The sequence below is a fragment of the Erythrolamprus reginae genome, chromosome 2, assembly GCF_031021105.1.
Source record: "Erythrolamprus reginae isolate rEryReg1 chromosome 2, rEryReg1.hap1, whole genome shotgun sequence".
NCBI lineage: Eukaryota > Metazoa > Chordata > Lepidosauria > Squamata > Dipsadidae > Erythrolamprus > Erythrolamprus reginae.
The window spans coordinates 343,237,958-343,262,086 of NC_091951.1; the positions used below are offsets into that span (position 1 = coordinate 343,237,958).

Consider the following 24,129-nt stretch of genomic DNA (forward strand, 5'->3'; position numbering starts at 1 on the left):
GCTCGTCTTCGGCGCGACCAGTGCGCTCTCCGGGGCCATCACAGGCAAGTCCGGCAGGCGGGCACGCAAGATTTGGCTTCTGCACATGCACTTGACCCAGGGGCACTTTAGGACCCTTGCAGTGCCCTGGGTCACGTGATCCCCTTTTGCAGCCTTCTCACAAGCAAGGTCAATGGGGAAACCAGTTTTGCTTTATTAGGGTATTTCTAATAATGGAAATGGAAATGTTTTATTTTTTATTTTATTTTTTATTTATTTATTTTGTCCAATAAAATGCGGTACTGCAGGCTACTTCTGTCAGCAATCTGGCAGTTCGAATCTCACCAGGCCCAAGATTGACTCAGCCTTCCATCTTTCCGAGGTTGGTAAAATGAGGACTCAGATTGTTGAGGGCAACAGGCTGACCTTGTGAACCACTTAGAGAGGGCCGTAAAGCACTGTGAAGTGATATGTAAGACTAATTGCTATTGCAATTGTAGGCAAACTCTGCCCACTGCCAGGAGTTCGATCCTGATTGGCTTGAGATTGACTCACTTCCACCTTTCCGAGGTCAGTCAAATGAGGACCCAGATTGCTGGAGGGAAATATATGACACTGTAAACCACCCAGAGTGCTGTGAAGCACCATGGGATGGTTTATAAGTTTAAGTTTAAGTTTAATCAGATTTGTATGCCGCCCCTCTCCGCAGACTCGGGGCGGCTCACAGCAATAGCAATACAATGTAAGACAAATCCATTATTTAAATTAATTTAAAAAAACACCACAAATTAAAACCAATCATACACACTAGCATACCATGCATAAATTTTATAAGCCTAGGGGGAGTGAACATGTCAATTCCCCCATGCCTGACGACAGAGGTGGGTTTTAAGGAGCTTACGAAAGACTAGGAGGGTGGGGGCAACTCTGATATCTGGGGGGAGTTGGTTCCAAAGGGTCGGGGCCACCACAGAGAAGGCTCTTCCCCTGGGTCCCACCAAACGACATTGTTTAGTTGACGGGACCCGGAGAAGGCCAACTCTGTGGGACCTAACTGGTTGCTGGGATTCATGCAGCAGAAGGCGGTCCCGGAGATATTCTGGTCCGGTGCCATGAAGGGCTTTATAGGTCATAACCAACACTTTGAATTGTGACCGGAAACTGATCGGCAACCAATGCAGACTGCGGAGTGTTGGTGTGACATGGGCAAATTTAGGAAAGTCCATGATAGCTCTCGCAGCTGCATTCTTCACGATCTGAAGTTTCTGAACACTTTTCAAAGGTAGCCCCATGTAGAGAGCATTACAGTAGTCGAGCCTCGAGGTGATGAGGGCATGAGTGACTGTGAGCAGTGAGTCCCGGTCCAGATAGGGCCACAACTGGTGCACCAGGCGAACCTGGGCAAACACCCCCCTCGCCACAGCTGAAAGATGGTTCTCTAATGTGAGCTGTGGATCGAGGAGGACGCCCAAGTGCTGTTTCCTATTGTGGTCATAATTTGAGGACTGCCAATAATTAGTTTCAGCCAAAAAGTCTGCTCAATTTCCCATTCCCCCTGCGTGAAGAGGGAAAGTGCATATGTATAATTTTCTTATTCAACATAAATATGGTATCTGATGGATTTTTATTATTTTTTATTTCTATTTATTTTTTTTATTTATTTTGTCCAATACACAATACATATTGAAGAGAATAGACATAAAGTATTATATATAAAGAAAAGATATAAAAATAGAGGAGAAGATATATCAAAGGAAGAAAATATATATGATATATGAGATAAAGGAAAGACAATTGGACAGGGGACGAAAGGCAGGCTAGTGGAATTATGCACGCCCCTTACTGACCTCTTAGGAACCTGGAGAGGTCAATCGTGGATAGTCTAAGGGAGAAATGTTGGGGGTTAGGGGTTGACACTACTGAGTCCGGTAATGAGTTCCACGCTTCGACAACTCGATTGCTAAAGTCATATTTTTTACAGTCAAGCTTGGAGCGGTTAATATTAAGTTTGAATCTGTTGCATGCTCTTGTGTTGTTGCGGTTGAAGCTGAAGTGGTCATTGAGAGGTAGGACGTTGCAGCATATGATTTTAGAAAGAAATAGAAATAGAAAGAAAAAGAGAAAGAGAAAGAGAAAGAAAGAGAAAGAAATAGAAAGAGAGAGAGAGAGAGAGAGAGAAAGAGAAAGAGAAATCTTTTATTGGCCAAGTGTGATTGGACACACAAGGAATTTGTCTTTGGTGCAGATGCCCTCAGTGTTCATAAAAGAAAATATACATTTGTCAAGAATCATGAGCTACAACACTCATATCATAGGGGTCAGGTAAGCAATCAGGAAACAATCAATATTAATATAAATCGTAAGGTTATAAGCAACAAGTTACAGTCATACAGTCATAAGTGGGAGGAGATGGGTGATAGGAACAATGAGAAGACTAATAGTCGTAGTAATGCAGCCTTGGTGAATAGTTTGACAGTGGTGTGGGTATTATTTGTTTAGCAGAGTGATGGCATTCGGTGGTGAGGAATTATTTGTTTAGCAGAGTGATGGCGTTTGGGTAAAAAAAGAATAGAACAGAAGTAGAATTAGAATCAGAATTAGAATCAAAATTAGAATCAGAATCAGAATGTAATGCAGTCTTAGTAAATAGTTTGACAGGGGTGAGGGAATTATTTGTTTAGCAGAGTGATGGCATTTGGGGAAAAAACTGTTGTTACATCTAGTTGTTCTGATGTGCAGTGCTCTATAGCGTCGTTTTGCGGGTAGGAATTGAAGCAATTTATATCCATAATGCAAAGGGTCAGTAAATATTTTCACAGCCCTCTTTTTGGCTCGGGCAGTATACAGGTCCTCAATGGAAGGCAGGTTGGCAGCAATTGTTTTTTCTGTACTTATGCAGAAAAAAACTAAATCAACAGCAATGATTCACTTAACAACAGTGGCAAGAAAAGTCATAAAATGGGGCAAAGCTCGCTCAGCGACTGTCTCTCTCAGTCGTGGAAATGTTGGGCTCCACTGTGTTTGTAGGCCAAGGACTACCTGTAGTAAGATAAGATTCCCCTTACCTTTGAAAGGCATGCCAGCCCTTGTCTTGAGGTACATCTTGCTGTTGCGTTTGTTCCTCATCTTCTTGGTGTTGTATCCGATGCCGTTGCAGCGGTTCTTCCGACAGCTCAAGCAAATGCCCTTCTTGAAGCGTCCGGAATCCGTGCATTGGAAGGCAAAACTCTGCTTGTCCTTGTTCACCAGCGAGTCCACAAAGAGGTGCACTGACCGCTCGTGTTCGCATATCACAAGGTCTCCAATCTCTAGAGGGCGGGAGAGGTGGACCACGGTCAGTCATTAGGACCTTGGAGTCCCAGTAGATGATCACTTAAACATGAGCTAGCCGTGTGCAGAGGCAGCCCAAAAAAATGAATATTCATTCATTCATTCATTCATTCATTCTTTCATTCATTCTTTCATTCATTCATTCTTTCATTCATTCATTCATTCTTTCATTCATTCATTCATGTTGGAAGAGACCTTGTAGGTCATTGTAGGCCCAAGTAGGAGACCCTACACAATTTCAGACAAATGGCAGTCCAATCTATAATATAATATAATATAATATAATATAATATAATATAATATAATATAATATAATATAGTATAGTATAGTATAGTATAGTATAGTATAGTATAGTATAGTATAGCATAGCATAGCATAGCATAGCATAGCATAGCATAGCATAGCAATGTAATGTAATGTAATATAGTATAGTACAGTACAGGACAGGACAGTACAATACAATACAATACAATACAATGTCCAATGATACTTCACCAGAAGAGCCCTTCACTCCTCCACTCAAAACAGAATATCCTACGAAAATAGACTAACAATCCTGGGCCTAGAAAGACTAGAACTACGGCGCCTAAAACACGATTTGAGTATTGCCCACAAGATCATATGCTGCAACGTCCTACCGGTCAATGACTACTTCAGCTTCAACCGCAACAACACAAGAGCACGCAACAGATTCAAACTCAATACGAACTGCTCCAAACTTGACTGTAAAAAATATGATTTCAACAATCGAGTTATCGACGCATGGAACTCACTACCAGACTCAATTGTGTCAACCCCTAACCCCCAACATTTCTCCCTTAGACTCTCCATGATTGACCTCTCCAGGTTCCTAAGAGGCCAGTAAGGGGCGTATATAAGTGCACTGGTGTTCCTTTCGTCCCCTGTCCAATTGTCTTTCCTTTCTCTCACTTATCATATATATTCTCTTCCTTTCATATATCCTCTCCTCTAAGTTCACTTTTACCCTTATATATATTACCACATGTCTATTTTTCTTCCTATGTATTTGTGTATTGGACAAATGAATAAATAAGTAAGTAAGCAAACAAACAAACAAACAAACAAACAAACAATACAATACAATACAATACAATACAATACAATACAATACAATACAATACATAATTATATATAACCAATATACTGTATTTTTCGGAGTATAAGACACACTTTTTTCAGGTGCATCTTATACGGCATTAGAAAGGTTGAGAACCACTGTACTAGAACAGTGATTTTCAACCTTTTTTGAACCATGGCACATTTTTTACATTTACAAAACCCTGGGGCACATTGAGTGGGGGGGGGGGGCTAAAAAAAGTTCGGACAAAAAAAAACCCCTCTTCCTCCCTCCCTCTTTCTCTCCCTTCTTCTTTTTTCTCTCTCTCCATCCCTCTTTCTTTCTCTCTTCCTTCCTTCCTCTCTTTTTTGCTCTCTTTCTCCCTCCCTCCCTCCCTCTATGTCTTTCTCTCTCCCACCATCCCTCCCTCTCTCTCTCTCTTTCTTTATTTCTCTCTCTCTTGCTCTCTTGCTTTCTTTCTCTTGCTCTCTTTTTCTCTTGCTTTCTCTCTCTCTCTCTCTTTCTCTCTTTCTTTCTCTCTTTTTCTCCCTCTTTCTTTCTCTCTCTCTTTCTTTCTTTCTTTCTGTCTCTCTTGTTTTCTTTCTCTCTCTGAGCTTCACGGCACACCTGACCATGTCTCACGGCACACTAGTGTGCCGCGGCACACTGGTTGAGAACCACTATACTAGAAGATCTCCAAAGTCCCTTCCAGCTCTATTCTGAATTGAATTGCCATGTAAAAGAGCCCATTTCGCACTCTCACGCTCAACCAAAAGGGAGAAGCATTTTCCCTGTGTGCCGCAACAAAATTTATGGTTTTCGGCGGTTTTTGGAGCGCAGCGCAAACACGAGCTCAGCTTGGCCAAGAATCAGCCAGGCCACTCGCCAAGAATGTCGCAGTGCAACATTCAAAGGACAGACATATCATTTAAATAAGAACGACGGCACAGAACCAGCTGGAAACATTTCATAAACTGAAATGGCTTTGTGCTGCATTTTAAACGGGGAGGCAGGAGTTTTCCAAGTGACTGCCAAGGATCACAAAGCTTCAGGTTCCTTAGCCAAGCAGCCCTGCAGGCATATTTTTCCTCCCCATTGCCATGAGTGAGAGTCCCAAGAAAGATGTCTGAAGTTTAAATGACGGATTTGCATTTTATAAAGTGTGTGTTGTAGTTTCAAGTCCTTCCAGGAGATTGTTCTAACTGAAACCCTTAAATACAACCCTTCCTAGGCTGGGATCCTTCCAGGATTTTGGAGCTACTGATCCCATCATGCCTCCCAGGAACAGGGCTTCTCAATTATTTTCTGTTATGCTCCCCGCCCGCCCCCCAGAAGAAGTAAACATTTCACGCCCTCCAACTCCCCGCCGGGATGATTGTTTGCAATATTCAGCACATTTTCGCTGAAAAAACTCAAAATCAGTTAGATCGGGGTGTATTATGTCTAAGTGACACCTTAATTTATTGGGCTTCATGCTGTCCACTGCCAACATTTTTAGACACAGTAAATATAGCGGTCTTCCCTCGTCTCTGTTCTGTCGGGCTCTCTGGTAGACTCCTCCCAAAAATTCACAGGTACAAATTTCAGACACACACACATTTGAAAATTCAAAACAATGTTCTTTATAATGAAAATTCACTTAACCTAAGCCCTCTTTAGGTATAGCAAAGAGCACTCGTCTCCAAACAAACTGGTAATTGGTACAAGTCCCTTATCAGTTCTGTGATACTTATCTTGCAGCTGTGAGGCAATTCACAGTCCTTCTTCTTTCACAAAGTGAAACACAAGTCAGCAAAGCAGGCACGAAACACAATGATCAGATAATCCTCCACAATGGCCAAACCTACAAGCTGCTATTTATAGCAGCCTCACTAATTACCACAGCCCCACCCAACCACAGGTGGCCTCATTTTCTTTGATAATAATCTCTCAGTTGTTGTTGCCTATGCATCGCTCCCCGCATGCGTGGCTGTATCATTAACTCTTGTTCTGAATCCAAGGAGGAGCTAGATAATTGATCTCCTTCTGAGCTGTCTGCCACACTCTCCTCCTCCGTGTCACTCGTGTCTTCTTCGTCAGAGGAGCCTTCATCAGCAGATTCCACCGGGAGCAAAACAGGCCTGCGGCATGTGGATGTCTCCCCCACATCCACAGTCCTTGGGGCAGGAGCTGGGCCAGAGCTAACCACAACAGTCTCCCACCGTAGTCACAGTGAAGCCAAGCACTACATACGCTTCGTCATATTTCCTCGTTTTAGCTTTCGGGGGACTTACGTTTGTCTCATGATCTCCGTCTCTCTCCTCCTCTCTTTTCATCCCTGTTAAATAGTTTTCCATGGTGTCTCTTAAGGATTTGTTATCTGCGCTTCATATCTCCTGCTCTGTGTGCTGTGCTATTTTTCAGTGCAAAAAACCCCTACTTCCTGTGGCAAAAAAAGACATGTTCCCCCAGGGTCATGCTCCCCCTTCAGGAGGACCCCACCCCACTATTTGGGAAGCATTGTGAAGTTGAGCTTCTGAGTTACTCAGATGTGGGTGGATTCCTTTGCCAATTAAGCCTAACACAGGGGTGTCAAACTCTATTTCAGACAAAAGGTTATCCAATATGATGTTAAAAACCTTTGTGATGGAGAATTCACTTCTGGAGGCAAGCTGTTCCACTGGTTTATTGTTCTAACTGTCAGGGAAATTTTCCTTAGTTCTAAGCTGCTTCTCTCCTTGTTTAGTTTCCACCCATTGCTTCTTGTTTTACCCTCAGGTGCTTTGGAGAATAGGTTGACTCCCTCTTCTTTATGGCAACCCCTGAGATATTGGAACGCTGCTATCATATCTCCCCTGGTCCTTCTTTTCATTAAACTAGCCATGCCCAGTTCCTGCAATCATTCTTCATATGTTTTAGCTTTCACTCCCCTACTCTCTTTGTCGCTCTTCTCTGCACTCTTTCTAGAGTCTCAACATCCTTTTGTACTTAACTGTAGTCATTTAATATTTGTGGCAAGAAGGGTTGTAAAATCAGGCAAAACTCACTTAACAACTTGTCTCACTTAACAATGGAAATCCCAGCGACCGATTAGGTCCCACAGAGTGGGCCTTCTCCGGGTCCCGTCAACTAAACAATGTCGGTTGGCGGGCCCCAGGGGAAGAGCCTTCTCTGTGGCGGCACCGGCCCTCTGGAACCAACTCCCCCCGGAGATTAGGACTGCCCCTACTCTTCCTGCCTTCCGGAAACTCCTTAAAACCCACCTTTGCCGTCAGGCATGGGGGAACTGAAACATCTTCCCCTGGGCATGTTTAATTTATATATGGTATGCCTGAGTGTATGTCTGTTAGTATATGGGGTCTTTTTTAAATCGTTAAATATTTTAAATCTGTTTAGATTATTTATGATTTGTTTCCACGTGTTGTGAGCCGCCCCGAGTCTTCGGAGAGGGGCGGCATACAAATCTAAGTAATAAATAAATAAAATAAATATCAATTGTATTTGTTGAGATATACTTATAATGCATTTGCATCATATCCGAAGCTTATTTAAGGTGCATCCACCTGTGTTTTTGTACAAATTTCAGCCAGCTTTGTTTTTAATATATTGTCTTCTGCACAAGGAGTGGTGTGTTTAATTAGAGAATTATGCACAACTGGTTCTGACCAAAAAAAATCATCAAAAGACTTCAGCAAAGTGTTTGATATGGTTCCACATAAAGAGCTGATAGATAAATTAGTGAAGATTGGACCTAATCCCTGGATAGTTCAATGGATTTGCAGCTGGCTGAAGCGTAGACATCAGAGAGTTATTGTTAATGGCAAGTATTCTGAGCTGAGACAGGTTACAAGCGGTGTGCCACAAGGGTCTGTTCTGGGACCCATAGTTCCCTCTAAGCTGAGCAGTGAGCAATCGCTCACTTAAAAATCATCATCAACTCAGAGTTTTCCAAACCTGCCCAGAAGCCGAGAGGGAAAGAGTGAGAGGGAAGGAGAGAGAGAGGAAGAGAGGAAGAGAGAGAAACAGATAGAAAAAAGAGAGGAAGGAAAAGAGAAAGAAAAAGAATGGGAGTAAGGAAGAGAGAAAGAAAATCAAAATCTAGTTTGAAACTAGCTCAACTATTTAAGTGGCATTTTGATATTGATAGAGTTGCCCTATTATGAGCTCACTGTTATAGACACACAGTACAGTATTTTATTTTGAAATTCTCTGAGGCAAAACAGAGTGGGTTTTTTGTTTGTTTGTTTGTTTTTTGTTTGTTTGTTTGTTTGTTTATTATTTCTGTGCCGCCCAGTCCCGAAGGGACTGCCGCTCAGACACTATACTTTTCCGCCCGCCCCCCAAAAAAATTAGAGGGAACACTGCTGGGTCCTATTCTTTTTAATATGTTTGTGAGTGACATAGGGGAAGGTTTGGTAGGGAAGGTTTGCGTATTTGCCGATGACTCTAAAGTGTGCAATAGGGTTGATATTCCTGGAGGGTTCTGTAATATGGTAAATGATTTAGCTTTACTAGATAAATGGTCAAAGCAATGGAAACTGCAGTTTAATGTTTCCAAATGTAAAATAATGCACTTGGGCAAAAGGAATCCTCAATCTGAGTATTGTATTGGCAGTTCTGTGTTAGCAAAAACTTCAGAAGAATAGGATTTAGGGGTAGAGATTTCTAACAGTATCAAAATGGGTGAACAGTGAAGTCAGGCGATAGGGAAAGCAAGTAGGATGCTTGGTTGCATAGCTAGAGGTATAACAAGCAGGAAGAGGGAGATTATGATCCCGCTATATAGAGTGCTGGTGAGACCACATTTGGAATACTGTGTTCAGTTCTGGAGACCTCACCTACAAAAAGATACAGTAGTCCCTCACCTATCGCTGGTGTTACGTTCCAGACCTGGCCGCGATAGGTGAAATCCGCGATGGGGAATTTATCGACTGATAGTACTTATTTAAGTATTTATATTGTAATTGTTTGGTAAGTTTTCATTGTTTTAAGTGTTTATAAACCCTTCCCACACAGTATTTATTTTAGATACAGTATTTAAATACAGTACAGTATTTACAATTTTAGATTTTTTTTTTAAAAAAAACCTGCCGATCGAGTTCGGCGGGCTGTTTAAATCTGCTGATCGACTTCCTCAGAAACCCGCGATGAAGTGAAGCTGCAGTAGGTGAAGCGTGGTATAGCGAGGGACTACTGTATTGACAAAATTGAACAGGTCCAAAGACAAGCTACAAGAATGGTGGAAGGTCTTAAGCATAAAACATATCAGGAAAGACTTAATTAACTCAATCTGTATAGTCTGGAGGACAGAAGGAAAAGGGGGGACATGATTGAAACATTTAAATATGTTAAAGGGTTAAATAAGGTCCAGGAGGGAAGTGTTTTTAATAGGAAAGTGAACACAAGAACAAGGGGACACAATCTGAAGTTAGTTGGGGGAAAGATCAAAAGCAACGTGAGAAAATATTATTTTACTGAAAGAGTAGTAGATGCTTGGAACAAACTTCCAGCAGACGTGGTAGATAAATGCACAGTAACTGAATTTAAACATGCCTGGGATAAACATATATCCATCCTAAGATAAAATAAAGAAAATAGTATAAGGGCAGACTAGATGGACCATGAGGTCTTTTTCTGCCGTCAGACTTCTATGTTTCTATGTCTCTATGTAAAATGAGAATTAAAGAAGTGCTAAGTCATTGCTTGGAAATCTCCTAAAGTTCTAAACTCTAGAGTTTGTGCACAGCAATGGAGGCAGGATTTTCAAATTTTTGAGAAGCCACCACATTTTGAAGATGAAGAATGACTTGCCTCATCCCGAATTCAAGAATCTGTTCTGAATAATACAATTTAACCAGAGTTAAATTGAGAAGCGCGGTGGTTTGGGATTGGAAGAATGAGAGAGACAAAAATCGTCCACACATTAAAAAAAAAAAATCCCTCTGAGTTGGATGCCTTTTCTTGAAAATAAAAGGTTAGAATATGTGGTCTTTGTTGCTATTCCTGGAGAACTGAAGACGGTTTGGAGAAATGGCTTCACATCCCTCTGGAATGTGGATACTGAAACTATATGTGTTTAAGACATTTTTTTTGGCCTTATCTTTTCTTTCTTTTTTAGATAGATAGATAGGTAGGTAGGTAGGTAGGTAGGTAGATAGGTAGATAGATAGATAAAAATAAATAAATAAATAAATAAATAAAATTAAAAATTAAAAAAATTAAAAAATAAATAATAGAATGAGCTTCAAGGTTGTCCTTTCCAACTCTACTATTCTATTCTATTCTATTCTAAGTTGGGTTTTTTAATTAGGTGTTTAAAGCCCTATGCATTCCATTATCAACCTCACTTTTTCCTGCTCTGCCCAGGTAACCTGATTGTCCAGAAGGGCAATAACATAATTCGGTTAAGAATCTAGGGTTATCTGCAAAAGCCAATCTTAACATACTCTGGTCTTTCCTTCCCAGTTTGCACAATCACAGGGAGAAAAGCCTTTAGGCTTAGCTGTAATCCATGCAACAATGGAATAACCCAATTCTCTTAAAAGCAGATCAGATCACCTGTATTGTGTAAAACCTCCTTGTATTGTTAGGACGGCAAAATAGATAATGCATCATACAGCCTCCATTCTAAGCCCAGTAGGGACAGGTGGATCATAAAATATTTATCTTGTAGATGGGGTTTGTTTGTTTGTTTGTTTGTATGTTTATTTATTTATTTATTTATTTAATGGATTTGTATGCCGCCCCTCTCCGCAGACTCGGAGCGGCTAACAACAATGATAAAAACAGCATGTAGAAATTCAATTAATAAAACAATTAAAAACCCTTATAATAAAACCGAACATACACACAAACATACCATGCATAACTTGTAATGGCCTAGGGGGAAGGAATATCTTAACTCCTCCATGCCTGGTGGCATAAATGAGTCTTGAGTAGTTTACGAAAGACAGGGAGGGTGGGGGCAGTTCTGATCTCCGGGGGGGGAGTTGGTTCCAGAGGGCCAGGGCCGCCACAGAGAAGGCTCTTCCCCTGGGGCCCGCCAAACAACATTGTTTAGTCGACAGGACCCGGAGAAGGCCAACTCTGTGGGACCTTATCATGACCAACACTTTGAATTATGACCGGAAACTGATTGGCAGCCAATGGAAGCCACGGAGTGTTGAATACGCCTTACCTGAGACCATTTGTTGAATATTTTAAGGTAGGGTATTTGTTTGTTGGTTGGCTTGTATCCCATCTTTACTACACTGTTCAAAAAAACAAAGGGAACACTCAAAGAACACATCCTAGATCTGAATGAATGAAATATTCTCACTAAATACATTGTTCTGTACAAAGTTGAATGTGCACAACAGCAGGTGAAATTGGTTGTCAATCAGTGCTGCTTCCAAAGTGGACAGTTTGATTTCACAGAAGTTTGATTTACCTGGAGTTATATTGTGTTGCTTAAGTGCTCCCTTTATTTTTTTGAGCAGTATATTTTTAGAACTAATTCAAGGCAATGAATATATCCAATACACCTTCCTCCTCCTATTTTCCCCACAACAGCCACCCTGTGAGGTGGGTTGGACTAAGATAGAGTGACTGGCCCAAAGGTCAACTGATAAGAACATAAGACCATAAGAAGAGCCATGCTGAATCAGGCCAAAGCCCATCGAGTCCAGCATTCTGTCACACAGTGGCCCACCAATTGTCCCTGGGGATCTTGAGCGGAAAGAGAAGGCAAGACCCTCCCTTTCCCTTGACCCCCAACAAATGGTACTCAAGGGAATCCTGCCTGTCTCAACTAACATAGAGGTGGCACTTGGACATCCGTTTCAATAACCACCGATACACTTGGCATCCATGAATCTGTCTAATCCTGCCTTGAAGCTATCCAGGCTGACAGCTGTCACGACCTCTTCTGGAAGTGAATTCCATAAACCAAGGACCCTCTGGGTGAAGAAATATTTCCCTTTATTTGTCCTCACTTTCTTACCTATGACCTTTAGGGAGTGCCCCCTCGTCCTAGTATTGTGTGATAGAGAAAGGAATTTTTCTCTATCCACCTTTTCTATCCCATGCATGATTTTATACACTTCGATCAAGTCACCCCTTAAACGCCGTCTTTCAAGGCTGAAGAGACCAAGGCGTTGCAACCTGGTTTCCTAAGGGAGGGGCTCCATTTCCTTGATCATTCTTGTTGCCCTGTTTTGTGCAACCCAGCTGCCTTTCATACTTAAGGCAAGACTAGAATTCACCATCTCCTGGCAATTAGTCAAAAATCACCAAGCTGGTCTGCATGGCTAAGGCAGGACTTACAGTCCCCTGCTTTCTAGCCGAATTCCTTAACTTTGTGATGGCAAATCTGTGGCACACGGAGCCATATCAGAGGGTACACAAGGCGTTGCCATCTGATTTCCAGCCTTGGGAAAGGTCGTTTTGCCCTCCGAAGGCTTTAGGGAAGCTTCTATAAAGCCTCCGGAGTGCAAAAAAAACACCCAATGGGCAAGCCAGAATTTTAAAAAAACAGACTTCCGGTTTGCCCGTTGTGCTGTTTTTTGCACTCTGGAGGCTTCATAGAAGCTTCCTGAAGTTCCTGAGTATGAAAAACACTCCAACGGGCAAATGGGCAGTTCAAAGAAATGGACTTCCGGTTTCCCCATTGTACTGTTTTTCGCACTACTGGGCTTCAGGAAGCTTCTCTGAAGGCTCCAGAGTGCGAAAAACAGCACAACAGGCAAACCGGAAGTCCATTTTTCTGAACTTCTGGTTTGCCCATTTTTTCACCGTTCCAGGCTTCAGTGAGGCCTGTGTGTATGCGCAGGGATGGGGGGAGAGTTGTGTGAATGTGCAAGGGCAGCACGGGGGCTGTGCATGCATGGGGGCAGGTAATGTGTGCAGGCACATGTGCGCGTGTTAACACACACGCACACACATCCTTTTGGGACGCGAACCAAAAAAGGTTCGCTATCACTGCCTTAACTAGTAGATAGAGATGGGCCGCTACCAGAAAGGTCAGGTTCTACATTCTGGTAGCGATTTTCAGGATGCACACACAGATGTGTGTCCCCAACATGCGCCCATGCCCGCCCGCGTGAGATTTTGCTTCTGCACATGCGCAGCAAGCGAAATCTCACATGAAACATAGAAACATAGAAGATTGAGGGCAGAAAAAGACCTCACGTTCCATCTAGTCTGCCCTTATACTATTTCCTGTCTTTTATCTTAGGATGGACCTATGTTTATCCCAGGCATGTTTAAATTCAGTTCCTGTGGATTTACCAACCACGTGTGCTAGAAGTTTGTTCCAAGCATCTACTACTCTTTCAGTAAAATAATATTTACTCGTGTTGCTTCTAATCTTTCCCCCAAAGGAAGGATCCACGGAAGCAAAAATATTGGCAAAAATCACCGAAATCTCCCTTGCTGCGTATGTGAAGCCAAAGTTTGTACCAATGGGTATGCGCGCGCCCACAATGGCCTCAGAGAGCGCACTGGTACCACCGAAGACAGCAGTCCTTCTCTGCTAGTAGACCGAACTGGTTCTCATGCCAGAGTATTCGTTTGTACAAGGATTATTTTACTAACACGCTTGTTCGGTGTCCTGTTACACTCCCTTCCTCAGAGAAACATTGTCCATCTCTGAAGAAATTCCCAGTTTCCCCTTGGGAATGTGTCCAACATGGCATTCCTGCCTCTGGGAAGCCCCTTCTCTCTGAAGCCCCTTCACATCAACACCCTAGAAAAAGTCCAAAGATACTTCACCAGAAGAGCCCTTCACTCCACCACTCGAAACAGAATACCCTACGAAACTAGACTTACAATCCTGGGTCTAGAAAGCTTAGAACTACGACGCCTTAAACATGATCTAAGTATTGCCCACAAGATCATATGCTGCAACATCCTGCCTGTCAACAACTACTTCAGCTTCAACCGCAATAACACAAGAGCACGCAACAGGTTCAAACTTAATATCAACCGCTCCAAACTTGACTGTAAAAAATATGACTTTAGCAATCGAGTTGTTGAAGCGTGGAACTCATTACCAGACTCCGTGGTGTCAACTCCCAACCCCCAACATTTTTCCCTTAGACTTTCCACGGTCGACTTCTCCAGATTCCTTAGAGGTCAATAAAGGGCAAGCATAAGTGCACTAGTGTGCCTTCCATCCCCTGTCCAATTGTCTCTCCTATATTTTATATATCTTTTCTCCCATCCATATATCCTTCCTCTACTCTTCATTGATGTGTTCTATTCTCATATCCTTCTATCCCTTCCCTGATATTTATTACTACACGTTTTTATTCTCCTTAACTTTCAATTTGTACTGGACAAAATAATTAGTTAGATAGATAGATAGATAGATAGATAGATAGATAGATAGATAGATAGATAGATAGATAGATAGATAGATAGATAGATAGATAGATAGATAGATAGATATTTAATTCAATACACCAGGGTGATTTGACAGAAAAATATGTAACCCTTCCCTGATGCAGAGCTGAAGGGATTGGATACTGTAGCCTAGAGGATAATTCTCTGCCTTACAAGGCAAAGGTTGCAGGTTCAAGTCCCAGTGGGTATGGCTAGCTGATGAGGCCAAAGTAAGGCCGAAATAGATCTATCCTAGTCTCCCTTAATTTTCAAATTCAGCAAAAAAAAAAACCACATGTGACACATACAGATAGAATTGTCAGCTATAAATAAAAAATTAACTGCCTTGGAAATGGCCCTAGGTTGGGCCGAGAGGCAAAAAAGGAGCTGTGATGTTCCTTCAATACACCAGGGTGATTCGACACAAAAATATGTAACCCTTCCCTGGTGCAGAGCTGAAGAGATTGGATACTGTAGCCTAGAGGATAATTCTCTGCCTTACAAGGCAAAGGTTGCAGGTTCAAGTCCCAGTGGGTATGGCTAGCTGATGAGGCCAAAATAAGGCCGAAATAGATCTATCCTAGTCTCCCTTAATTTTTAAATTCAGCAAAAAAAAAACATGTGACATATATATATATAGATAGATAGATCAAGCGGAAGAGTCAACTCACCCCCTAAAGCGAGCGTTCCCAAGATCTCCGTAAGGCCGCATCCCGGCTGGATGTCTCCTCCATTGGGGTAAATGTCAATGTGACCCACAGGCATCTTGATCCCAATGCTGATGCCCAGTGTTTCTCTTGTGTACGTGTGCAAGACGTCCACAAAATCAGCATCGTCGGGAGAGAGACGCTTGCTCGGATCGGCTCCCTCAAACATTGGCCCGGCTGGATCCAAGCCTGGAATATGCAAGGTGTGTGGTTAGTCCTTCTTCACCATAATTGAAGGTCATTGTTCCTCTAGAATGGAGGTGGGAAAGTATGGCCCCTGGATGACCTGAGAATTTCAACTCCCAGAATTCCTGCACCAGTCGGCTCAGGCATTCTGGGAGTTGAAGTCCACAAGTCATTGTTCCTCACCTCTGTTCTAGAATAACCTAGTTTGTACTTTATCAGGGGAATTTATCACTTTATAAGGCCTTAGTAAGGTCACACTTGGAATACTGCATTCAGTTTTGGTCGCCATGATGCAAAAAGGATGTTGAGACTCTAGAAAAAGTGCAGAGAAGAGCAACAAAAAGGATTAGGGGACTGGAAGCTAAAACATATGAAGAACGGTTGCAGGAACTGGGCATGGCTAGTTTAATGAAAAGAAGGACCACGGGATACATGATAGCAGATTTCCAACATCTCAGGGGTTGCCACAAAGAAGAAAGAGTCAAGCTATTCTCCAAAGCACCTGAGGGTAGGACAAGAAGCAATGGGTGGAAACTAAACAAGGAGAGAAGTCCTTAGAACTAAGGAGAAATTTCCTGACAGTCAGAACAGTGGAACAGCTTGCCTCCAGAAGTTGTGAATGCTCCAACACTGGAAGTTTTTAAGCAGATGTTGGATAACCATCTGTCTGAAGTAGTGTAGGGTTTCCTGCCTAAGCAGGGGGTTGGTCTAGAAGACCTCCAAGGTCCCTTCCAACTCTGCTGCTGTTGTTGTTGTTGTTGTTGTTGTTGTTGTTGTTGTTGTTGTTATTATTATTATTATTATTATTATTATTATTATTATTATTATTATTATTATAGTTAATCCACACCAGCAGCAGGGACAAATTTAATGCTACTTTAACCATTATCTTATGGTGAATCTCATGGTTAGCTTCCAAATTTGGGTGTGGATTGGTGCATAGGATATGAAACTAGCTTTCCTGGGCTGTACAGAGCCCACCTACATTTGTAAACTTAGTTTATCAAGAAAAGAGCTACATTTCTTGCAAGTTCCAATTTGCCATCTAATAGAACTTGCATCCAACATGTAGGAAATCTCCGAAGGGAAAATAAAGAAAATGGAAGAAGGTTTTCATTTACAAAAAAACAATGACACTTTAATGCCTCCCATAGTGACTTTTAGGGCAAAATCATCACGCATCTTTGCCCCAAAAGAACAGCATATTTTCTGCAATAAAGAGACACACAAAAAGGCAGGGTTGGGAATCCCTCGTAGCCTTGGGGCGACAAGTTGTCTGGGTTTGCAAAGAGAATTACAAAGTAGATCTTCCATGAGATGCAAAGTTTTGGGGAAAATGAGGTTCTGGGTGTGTGCACACAGAGAAAAGGCGTACATGCTTAAACACACGTACACACAGATCTGGGAAGAAACATTTCACGGACGACCCTTTCCCCCCAAAAAATTCTTTTTTTTTTCACATGGCAATTAAGGTTAAGGGTGGATTGAGGAGTGCAAACCTGACACTAATGCCAATAAAATATTTTTTCCCCCTTAACTTTTCTCCTGGGTAATGAAGGACTGAGAGCACTAGAAATCCAAAAGTGATGACATGGCAGAAGACAGAGACCAAAATGAGATGTCCTCCTGCCTTCTCAATTTGGCCCCGTCCACCACTTAACCACAACCCAGCCTTAACTAAAACTCAGCTCTGCAATTACCCCCAAAGGCTTGAATAGAATGCAGCTTAGACAGATCTGTTTACCCCAGGCTATTCTGAGTGGGATTTGATTTTGATTAATTAATTGAAGTTGGGCACTTCTAATTCAGGGTCGACCAAGTCAGGGGGTCTTCAAACTTGGCAACTTTTAAGGACTTGTGGACTTCAACTCCCAGAATTCCTTATCCAGCCAAGTTGAAGTTTAAAGTTTGTTTGTTTGTTTAATTCAACTTCTATGCCGCCCAATCCTGGAGGACGCAGGGCATCTTACAACAAAATTGTGGCGCCTAAAACACGATTTAAGTATTGCCCACAAGATCATATGCTGCAATGTCCTTCCGGTCAACGACTACTTCAGCTTCAACCGCAACAACACAAGAGCATGCAACAGATTCAAACTTAATATTAACCGCTCCAAACTTGACTGTAAAAAATATGACTTTAACAATCGAGTCGTCGATGCGTGGAACTCATTACCGGACTCAATAGTGTCTACTCCCAACCCCCAACATTTCTCCCTTAGACTCTCTACGATTGACCTCTCCAGATTCCTAAGAGGCCAGTAAGGGGCGTACATAAGTGCACTGATGTGCCTAACGTCCCCTGTCCAATTACCTTTCCTTTTCTCATATATCCTGTATATTCTCTCCCTCTCATCCACTCCTCTTCTTTTTTACTTACTATCGCTATATATACTACTTAATGTCTATTTCATTCCATATGTATTGTATATTGGACAAAGAATAAATAAATAAATAAATATAAATACAGGAGGTGATGAGGGCCTGAATGACTGTGCATAGAGACTCCTGGTCCAGATAGGGCTGCAACTGGTAAACCAAATTTAGTAAAGTTAAACCAACTGGTAAAGTTGCCAAATTTGGAGGATTCTGGACTAATTCTCTAGGCGAGGGCTACGAAACCGCTCCTTGCACTCAATGGAACATCTGGCAGTTGCAGAAACAGTAGACAAATCCCTGCAACATTTTTTGGGAAAGGAAGAAAAAGCCACCAGGTGGTCACCTTACCTGTAATCCTTCCGATAGTTCCCCGGGCGTAGTTTCCAGTGTAGCCAGCAATATGGGCCCCGAGACTGTAGCCAATCAGGTGGACGTTCTCGAGTTGGAAGTCCTTCTTCCTCTGCAACAATTTAAGAGGAGAAATGGGTGTCTTGTTCCGGGAGATTGCACCACATTATATAACAAGTCCTTCAGGACTGGGCGGCACAGAAGTCGAATTAAATAAACAAATGGATCAAAGTCTCAGGCTAAAACTTTCCTCCTAGAAGAAAACCCCTCATCTTTAAAAAAATCAAGGGTATCTAAGAACACCCTTGCATTTTCCAGGTAGTCTTCAGCTTATGACAACAACTGAGATAGCTGCTAAGTGAGTTTTGTCCCTTTTTACAACCTCTCTTGCCAAATTGTTAAGCAAATTGCTGCCATTGTTAACTTAGCAACATGGTTATTAATTGAATCTTTGTATCTCTGTTGGCTTTGCTTGCTGGACAGTCACAAAAGGAAGGTTATGGGACAGTTATGACCAATAGTGGACTGCTGCCCCCACAGCGAAGGGGACGCAGTAGGGGTAGTAAATTTATGCACTATTTATTGAATAATAGTTTTTTTTTTACTATCCTTTTTTCTCTAGTACCTTAGTATGATTCTTAATTACTTTTAAAATAGGAAATAATAGCTGGTCCGAGTCTTTGGAGAGGGGCGGTATACAAATCTAATAAATAATAATAATAATAATAATAATAATAATAATAATAACAATAATAATAATAATAATAATATAATTATTATTATTATCATTAAAAATAATTAAACAGTATGTTTTTACCAATAAATGCTTTAATCATTTTAATAATTATCTAGAACTGAACTTTTAGAGCAATTCAAGAAAATTGTGCTTCTTGCCTAATATTATACTGAACCTTGTGGGTTCAGTACAAAACCTTAAAATGTTACTGGGCTCCTCAACAAATAATGCTGTCTATCATTTGTCCTTTTTGTGGCTATTCAAATAATGTGACTTAATCAACTAACAAAGAGTCCAAGCATCTATTTGAAAATTTATCTTGGTCGGTAAGCTACTCCCACTCAGTCACATGACCTTTACACTAACCCAGTCACATGATTGTCAAACCACTCCCACCTGGTCACATGGCCGGCAAACCACTCCTACCCAGTCACATGACCATCAAGCAACACCTACACAGTAAGCCATGTCCGCAGTGTGGTAGTAAACTTTTTGCAGCCCTTCACTGCTTATGACCCAACTGTCATAAATACAAATAAGTTGCTAAATATCTCAAGATTGATCACATAACCATTGTTGTTAAAAATGGTCCTGTCACTTTTTTCCACTATGAACCGCGGTAGATCAAGAACTGTAGCGTATGTCCGGTTAGTCACCCGCCACTCAAATGTGCATTCTTCCCCTACAAATTATACAATAATCCAGCTGCAAAGAGCCATAGCAAGGAACAGCTAAGAAATTAAATTCTAAATGCATAGTTCGGTTGCAGAAGGCCTCGATCTAAACACTAGAGTACATAAAAGAAGCTTGGAAGATCAGGCTTATCCAATGGGAGACAGATTAATTAAAGACAGAAGTTGACTAATCAATTGTGACAGAGAGAGAGAGAGAGAAGCAAATTTGGATTAAGAAACAGCTGCCGGCTGCAAGGAACGAGGCCTGCCTACTGAGATGAGCGAAATAAATATGCGCATAAAATAGAGGTGAGTGTATCGCTTTTTGGTATTTGACTTAAAATCCAGTGAGGTGGCTGGTATTGAAGATCTGATCGATGATCGATAATCAACCATTTAATATGTATTAACTGAGCTATTGCAATATTGATGGATTCAAGGTGGTTAAAAGCAGAACAAACATGTATATAACCAGAACTAACTCCTTTTTCGGTATCACCGTCTGTAATAGCCGTAAAAATGACTATGGAGATAATGCGTTTAATGGACGAGAATAATTTATATGGATATCTTTGTGTGTGTGTGTTTTGAAGTAATTATATGTTGTGTTTTTAATGTACATACAGTGGTACCTCTACTTACGAACTTAATTTGTTCCGTGACCAGGTTCTTAAGAAGAAAAGTTAGCAAGAAGAAGCAATTTTTCCCAGAGGAATCAATGTAAAAGCAAGTAATGTGTGCAATTGGGGAAACCACAGGGAGGGTGGAGGCCCTGTTTCCTCCCAAGAGATACCTAGAGAGGCTCCATGGAGGCTTCTCCCACCTTTTCTGGCCGTTTCCTCCCAGGAGACTCCTAGAGAGGCCCCACAGAGGCTTCTCCCCACCTTTTCTGGCCGTTTCCTCCCAGGAGATTTGTAGAGAGGCCCCATGGAGGCTTCTCCCCACCTTTTCTAGTTACAGTTTCGGAGGCTCGGGTTTGTAAGTGGAAAATGGTTCTTGAGCAGAGGCAAAAAAAATCTTGAACACCTGGTTCTTATCTAGAAAAGTTCGTAAGTAGAGGCGTTCGTAGGTAGAGGTACCACTGTATTTCAATAAAAATTATTTAAAAACCAAAAAAAAGAAGATCTGTAAAATGATGTATTTCCTACTCCCCAGTTTTCCCCAAGCTTCACATTTCCAAACAATGAGCAGGGACCTAACTAGATTAAGGAGCAGATAACTTAAGGAATGATTAAGCAATTAGGGATTAACCCAGCAGATCTGAACAAGGGAGCTGAGCCAGATTGGCAGATGTAAAAGGATGAAGCCGTGGTGCATTTTCACGTAGATTGTGTTCCCTGAGATATCCGGTATGTAATCAGCTTCGATTATTTCCTCTCCTCACCTTTTGGGCACTCAGCCAGCTTTGCCATGCCTGCTCCTAATAGTAAAGTCTTGCGGCACTTCCAAGCACCAACTTGATGCAAGGTTGGGCCGGGTGAAATGCTTGTTTGCTTGTCAAGTTTACCTCTAACCAGTCCAGCAGCTCTGCAAGTTGTTTTCCAACCACTCTCGTGTTGTTGACGGCGACGGTGTAGAGTTGTTGGGCGAGAGCCAGCCAGTTCACCACCACCACGTTTGCCTCCTTCTCACGTTGCTGAAGAGCTGAGACCAGGGTGTCCAGCCATCTTTCGTACATGCCGCCCATCTGGGGAGAAAAATAATTACTAATTACTAATAATTTGGGTGCATTTTATACTCTGAAAGCAGCTTTTTTTCAGCCCTAACTAGTTGCTAAAGATCTTCCCAGTTCTTGCCTTGCAGACTTTTTCATTGCTTCTCTCTGCAAAGAATGTTTTCCAAGCCCTAAGTCTGTCCAGGGTTTTTTTCATTGCTCTAACTTGCTCCGAATAAGTTTCTTTCCAGCCCTAACCAGGTGCCAATGATGTTCCCAGCTCTTACCTGCTTGCAAGCTCTTTCATTGTTACTCTCTACAAAGGATGTTTTCCAAACCCTGTCTTTGTAGGGGGGGGGGTTCATTGCTTTCTTTGCTCCAAATGTTTCTTTCCAGTCCTAACCAGGTACTAACAAAGTTCTCAACTCTTATCGGCTTGAAGCTCTTACTCTCTGCGAAGAATGTTTTCCAAGCCCTAAGCCTTTGCAGGGTTTTCCCCAATGCTTTATTTGCTCCAAAAGTTTCTTGCAAGCTCTTTCATTGTTACTCTCTCCAAGTAAAGTTTTTTTAAAGCCCTAACCTCTGCCTCATCCATCCCAGCAACCAATTATGTTGCATAAAGTCGGTCTCCTCCAGGCTCCGTTGGTCAAACAATGTCGGCTGGCGGGTACACGGGGGAGAGCCTTCTCTGTTGCGGCCCCGGCCCTCTGGAATCAACTTTCCTCAGAGATTCACACCGCCCACACCCTCCTCGCCTTTCAGAATTAATTAATTAATTAAGATTTTCCTCTGTTTTGGGTAGGATAGAAAGAATGCCTGTGCCGTGTTTTTCTTTCCAAAGGGGTTGGAAAATATCTGAGAATGATCTTATTATCTCCAAACTTCAACCTACATCTTACCAGGAAAAGTGGACGGTGGAGTCGCAATTATCGATAAAGGAGACTCAGGGTTAAAATAATAATAATAATAATAATAATAATAATAATAATAATAATAATAATAATAATAATAATTTATTAGATTTGTATGCCGCCCCTCTCCGAAGACTTTCTACTTACCACCCATCCATGAATAACGAAGAAGGTCTTTGCAGAGACGTTGAAGTTGCAATCGTCCAAGAGACGGTCTTGACCGACAGTGAGAAAGCAGCCAGAATCATCAGAGTCAGAGGTGGTACGAACAACGAACTTCACTTGCAGATCCTGAACTTTGGATTGTTCTTCTCTCAGCTTTAGCACTTGAGAAAGGCTATCATCTGGAATAAAAAGATTTGGAGTTATTTTTCCAAAGCACCTGAGGGTAGAAAAAAAAGCAATGGGTGGAAACTAAACAAAGAAAGATGTAACTTAGAACTAAGGAAAAATGTACTGGCAGTTAGAACAATTAATCGGTGGAACAGCTTGCCTCCAGAAGTTGTGAAGAATTATTATTATTATTATTATTATTATTATTATTATTATTATTATTATTATTATTTAGATTTGTATGCTACCCTTCTCCGAAAACTCGGGGTGGCTCACAGGATACAATGTAAACAATACAGCAACAAATCTAATCAATTAAAATTACAACTAAAAACCCAATACAGTGATCCCCCGCTCGTTGCGAGGGTTCCGTTCCAGGACCCCCCGCAACGAGCGGGATTTCGCGAAGTAGCGCTGCGGAAGTAAAAACACCATCTGCGCATGTGCAGATGGTGTTTTTAACTTCCGCATCGCTAGCGAGGAGCCGAAGATTGGGGGCGGCGCGGCTGTTTTAAAACGTCGCCGACGACATGGGGGGCTCGCTAGCACCCCCCCGAACCCCCAACCCGGGTTTGGGGGGGTGCTAGCAAGCCCCCCATGTCGGCGGCGACGTTTTAAAACACCCGCGCGGCTTTCCAATGAGTCCCGAAGACAAACGCGGAAGTTTGACGTTTGTCTTCGGGACTCATTGGAAAGCTCCGATCGTTTTAAAGCAGGCGCGCCGTTCTTCGCTGACTCCTGGCGAACTTCCCCGCTTTAGGAGTCAGCGGAGAACGGCGCGCCTGCTTTAAAACGATCGAAGCTTTCCAATGAGTCCCGAAGACAAATGTCAAACTTCCGCGTTTGTCTTCGGGACTCATTTTAAAGCAGGCGCGCCCTTCTCCGCTGACTCCTGGCGAACTTCCCCGCTTTAGGAGTCAGCTCTGTGGGACCTAACCGGTTGCTGGGATTCATGTGGTATGCTCCAACACTGGAAGTTTTTAAGAAGATGTAGGATTTTTAATCTAAAATGCCACAGACTACACAATTTTTCATCATCATCATTTTTAAAAATTCTATCCTGTTCTTTGATTTTAAATCCCATTTAAATATGTGTCTCATTATTGTTGTTGTTATTATTATTATTATTATTATTATTATTATTATTAATGAACTCAATCTGTATAGTCTGGAGGACAGAAGGAAAAGGGGGGACATGATCAAAACATTTAAATATGTGAAAGGGTTAAATAAGGTTCAGGAGGGAAGTGTTTTTAATAGGAAAGTGAACACAAGAACAAGGGGACACAATCTTGAGGTTAGTTGGGGGAAAGATCAAAAGCAACGTGAGAAAATATTATTTTACTGAAAGAGTAGTAGATCCTTGGAACAAACTTCCAGCAGACGTGGTTGGTAAATCCACAGTAACTGAATTTAAACATGCCTGGGATAAACATAGATCCATTGTAAGATAAAATACAGGAAATAGTATA

The 24,129-nt window shown here is 41.9% G+C and overlaps 1 protein-coding gene across 1 annotated transcript in view; it reads right to left on the reverse strand.

Annotated features, from left to right (window-relative positions):
- Positions 1-24,129, reverse strand: part of LIPG (lipase G, endothelial type) — a 50,844-nt gene that overhangs the window by 13,461 nt on the left and 13,254 nt on the right. Inside the window, exons 2-6 of the mRNA XM_070743576.1 lie at positions 22,472-22,668; positions 21,267-21,446; positions 18,350-18,461; positions 15,401-15,625; positions 3,045-3,287 (exon numbers count right to left, since the gene is read on the reverse strand). Coding sequence (XP_070599677.1) covers positions 3,045-3,287; positions 15,401-15,625; positions 18,350-18,461; positions 21,267-21,446; positions 22,472-22,668 — 957 coding nt within the window. The remainder of the gene's footprint in view (positions 1-3,044; positions 3,288-15,400; positions 15,626-18,349; positions 18,462-21,266; positions 21,447-22,471; positions 22,669-24,129) is intronic.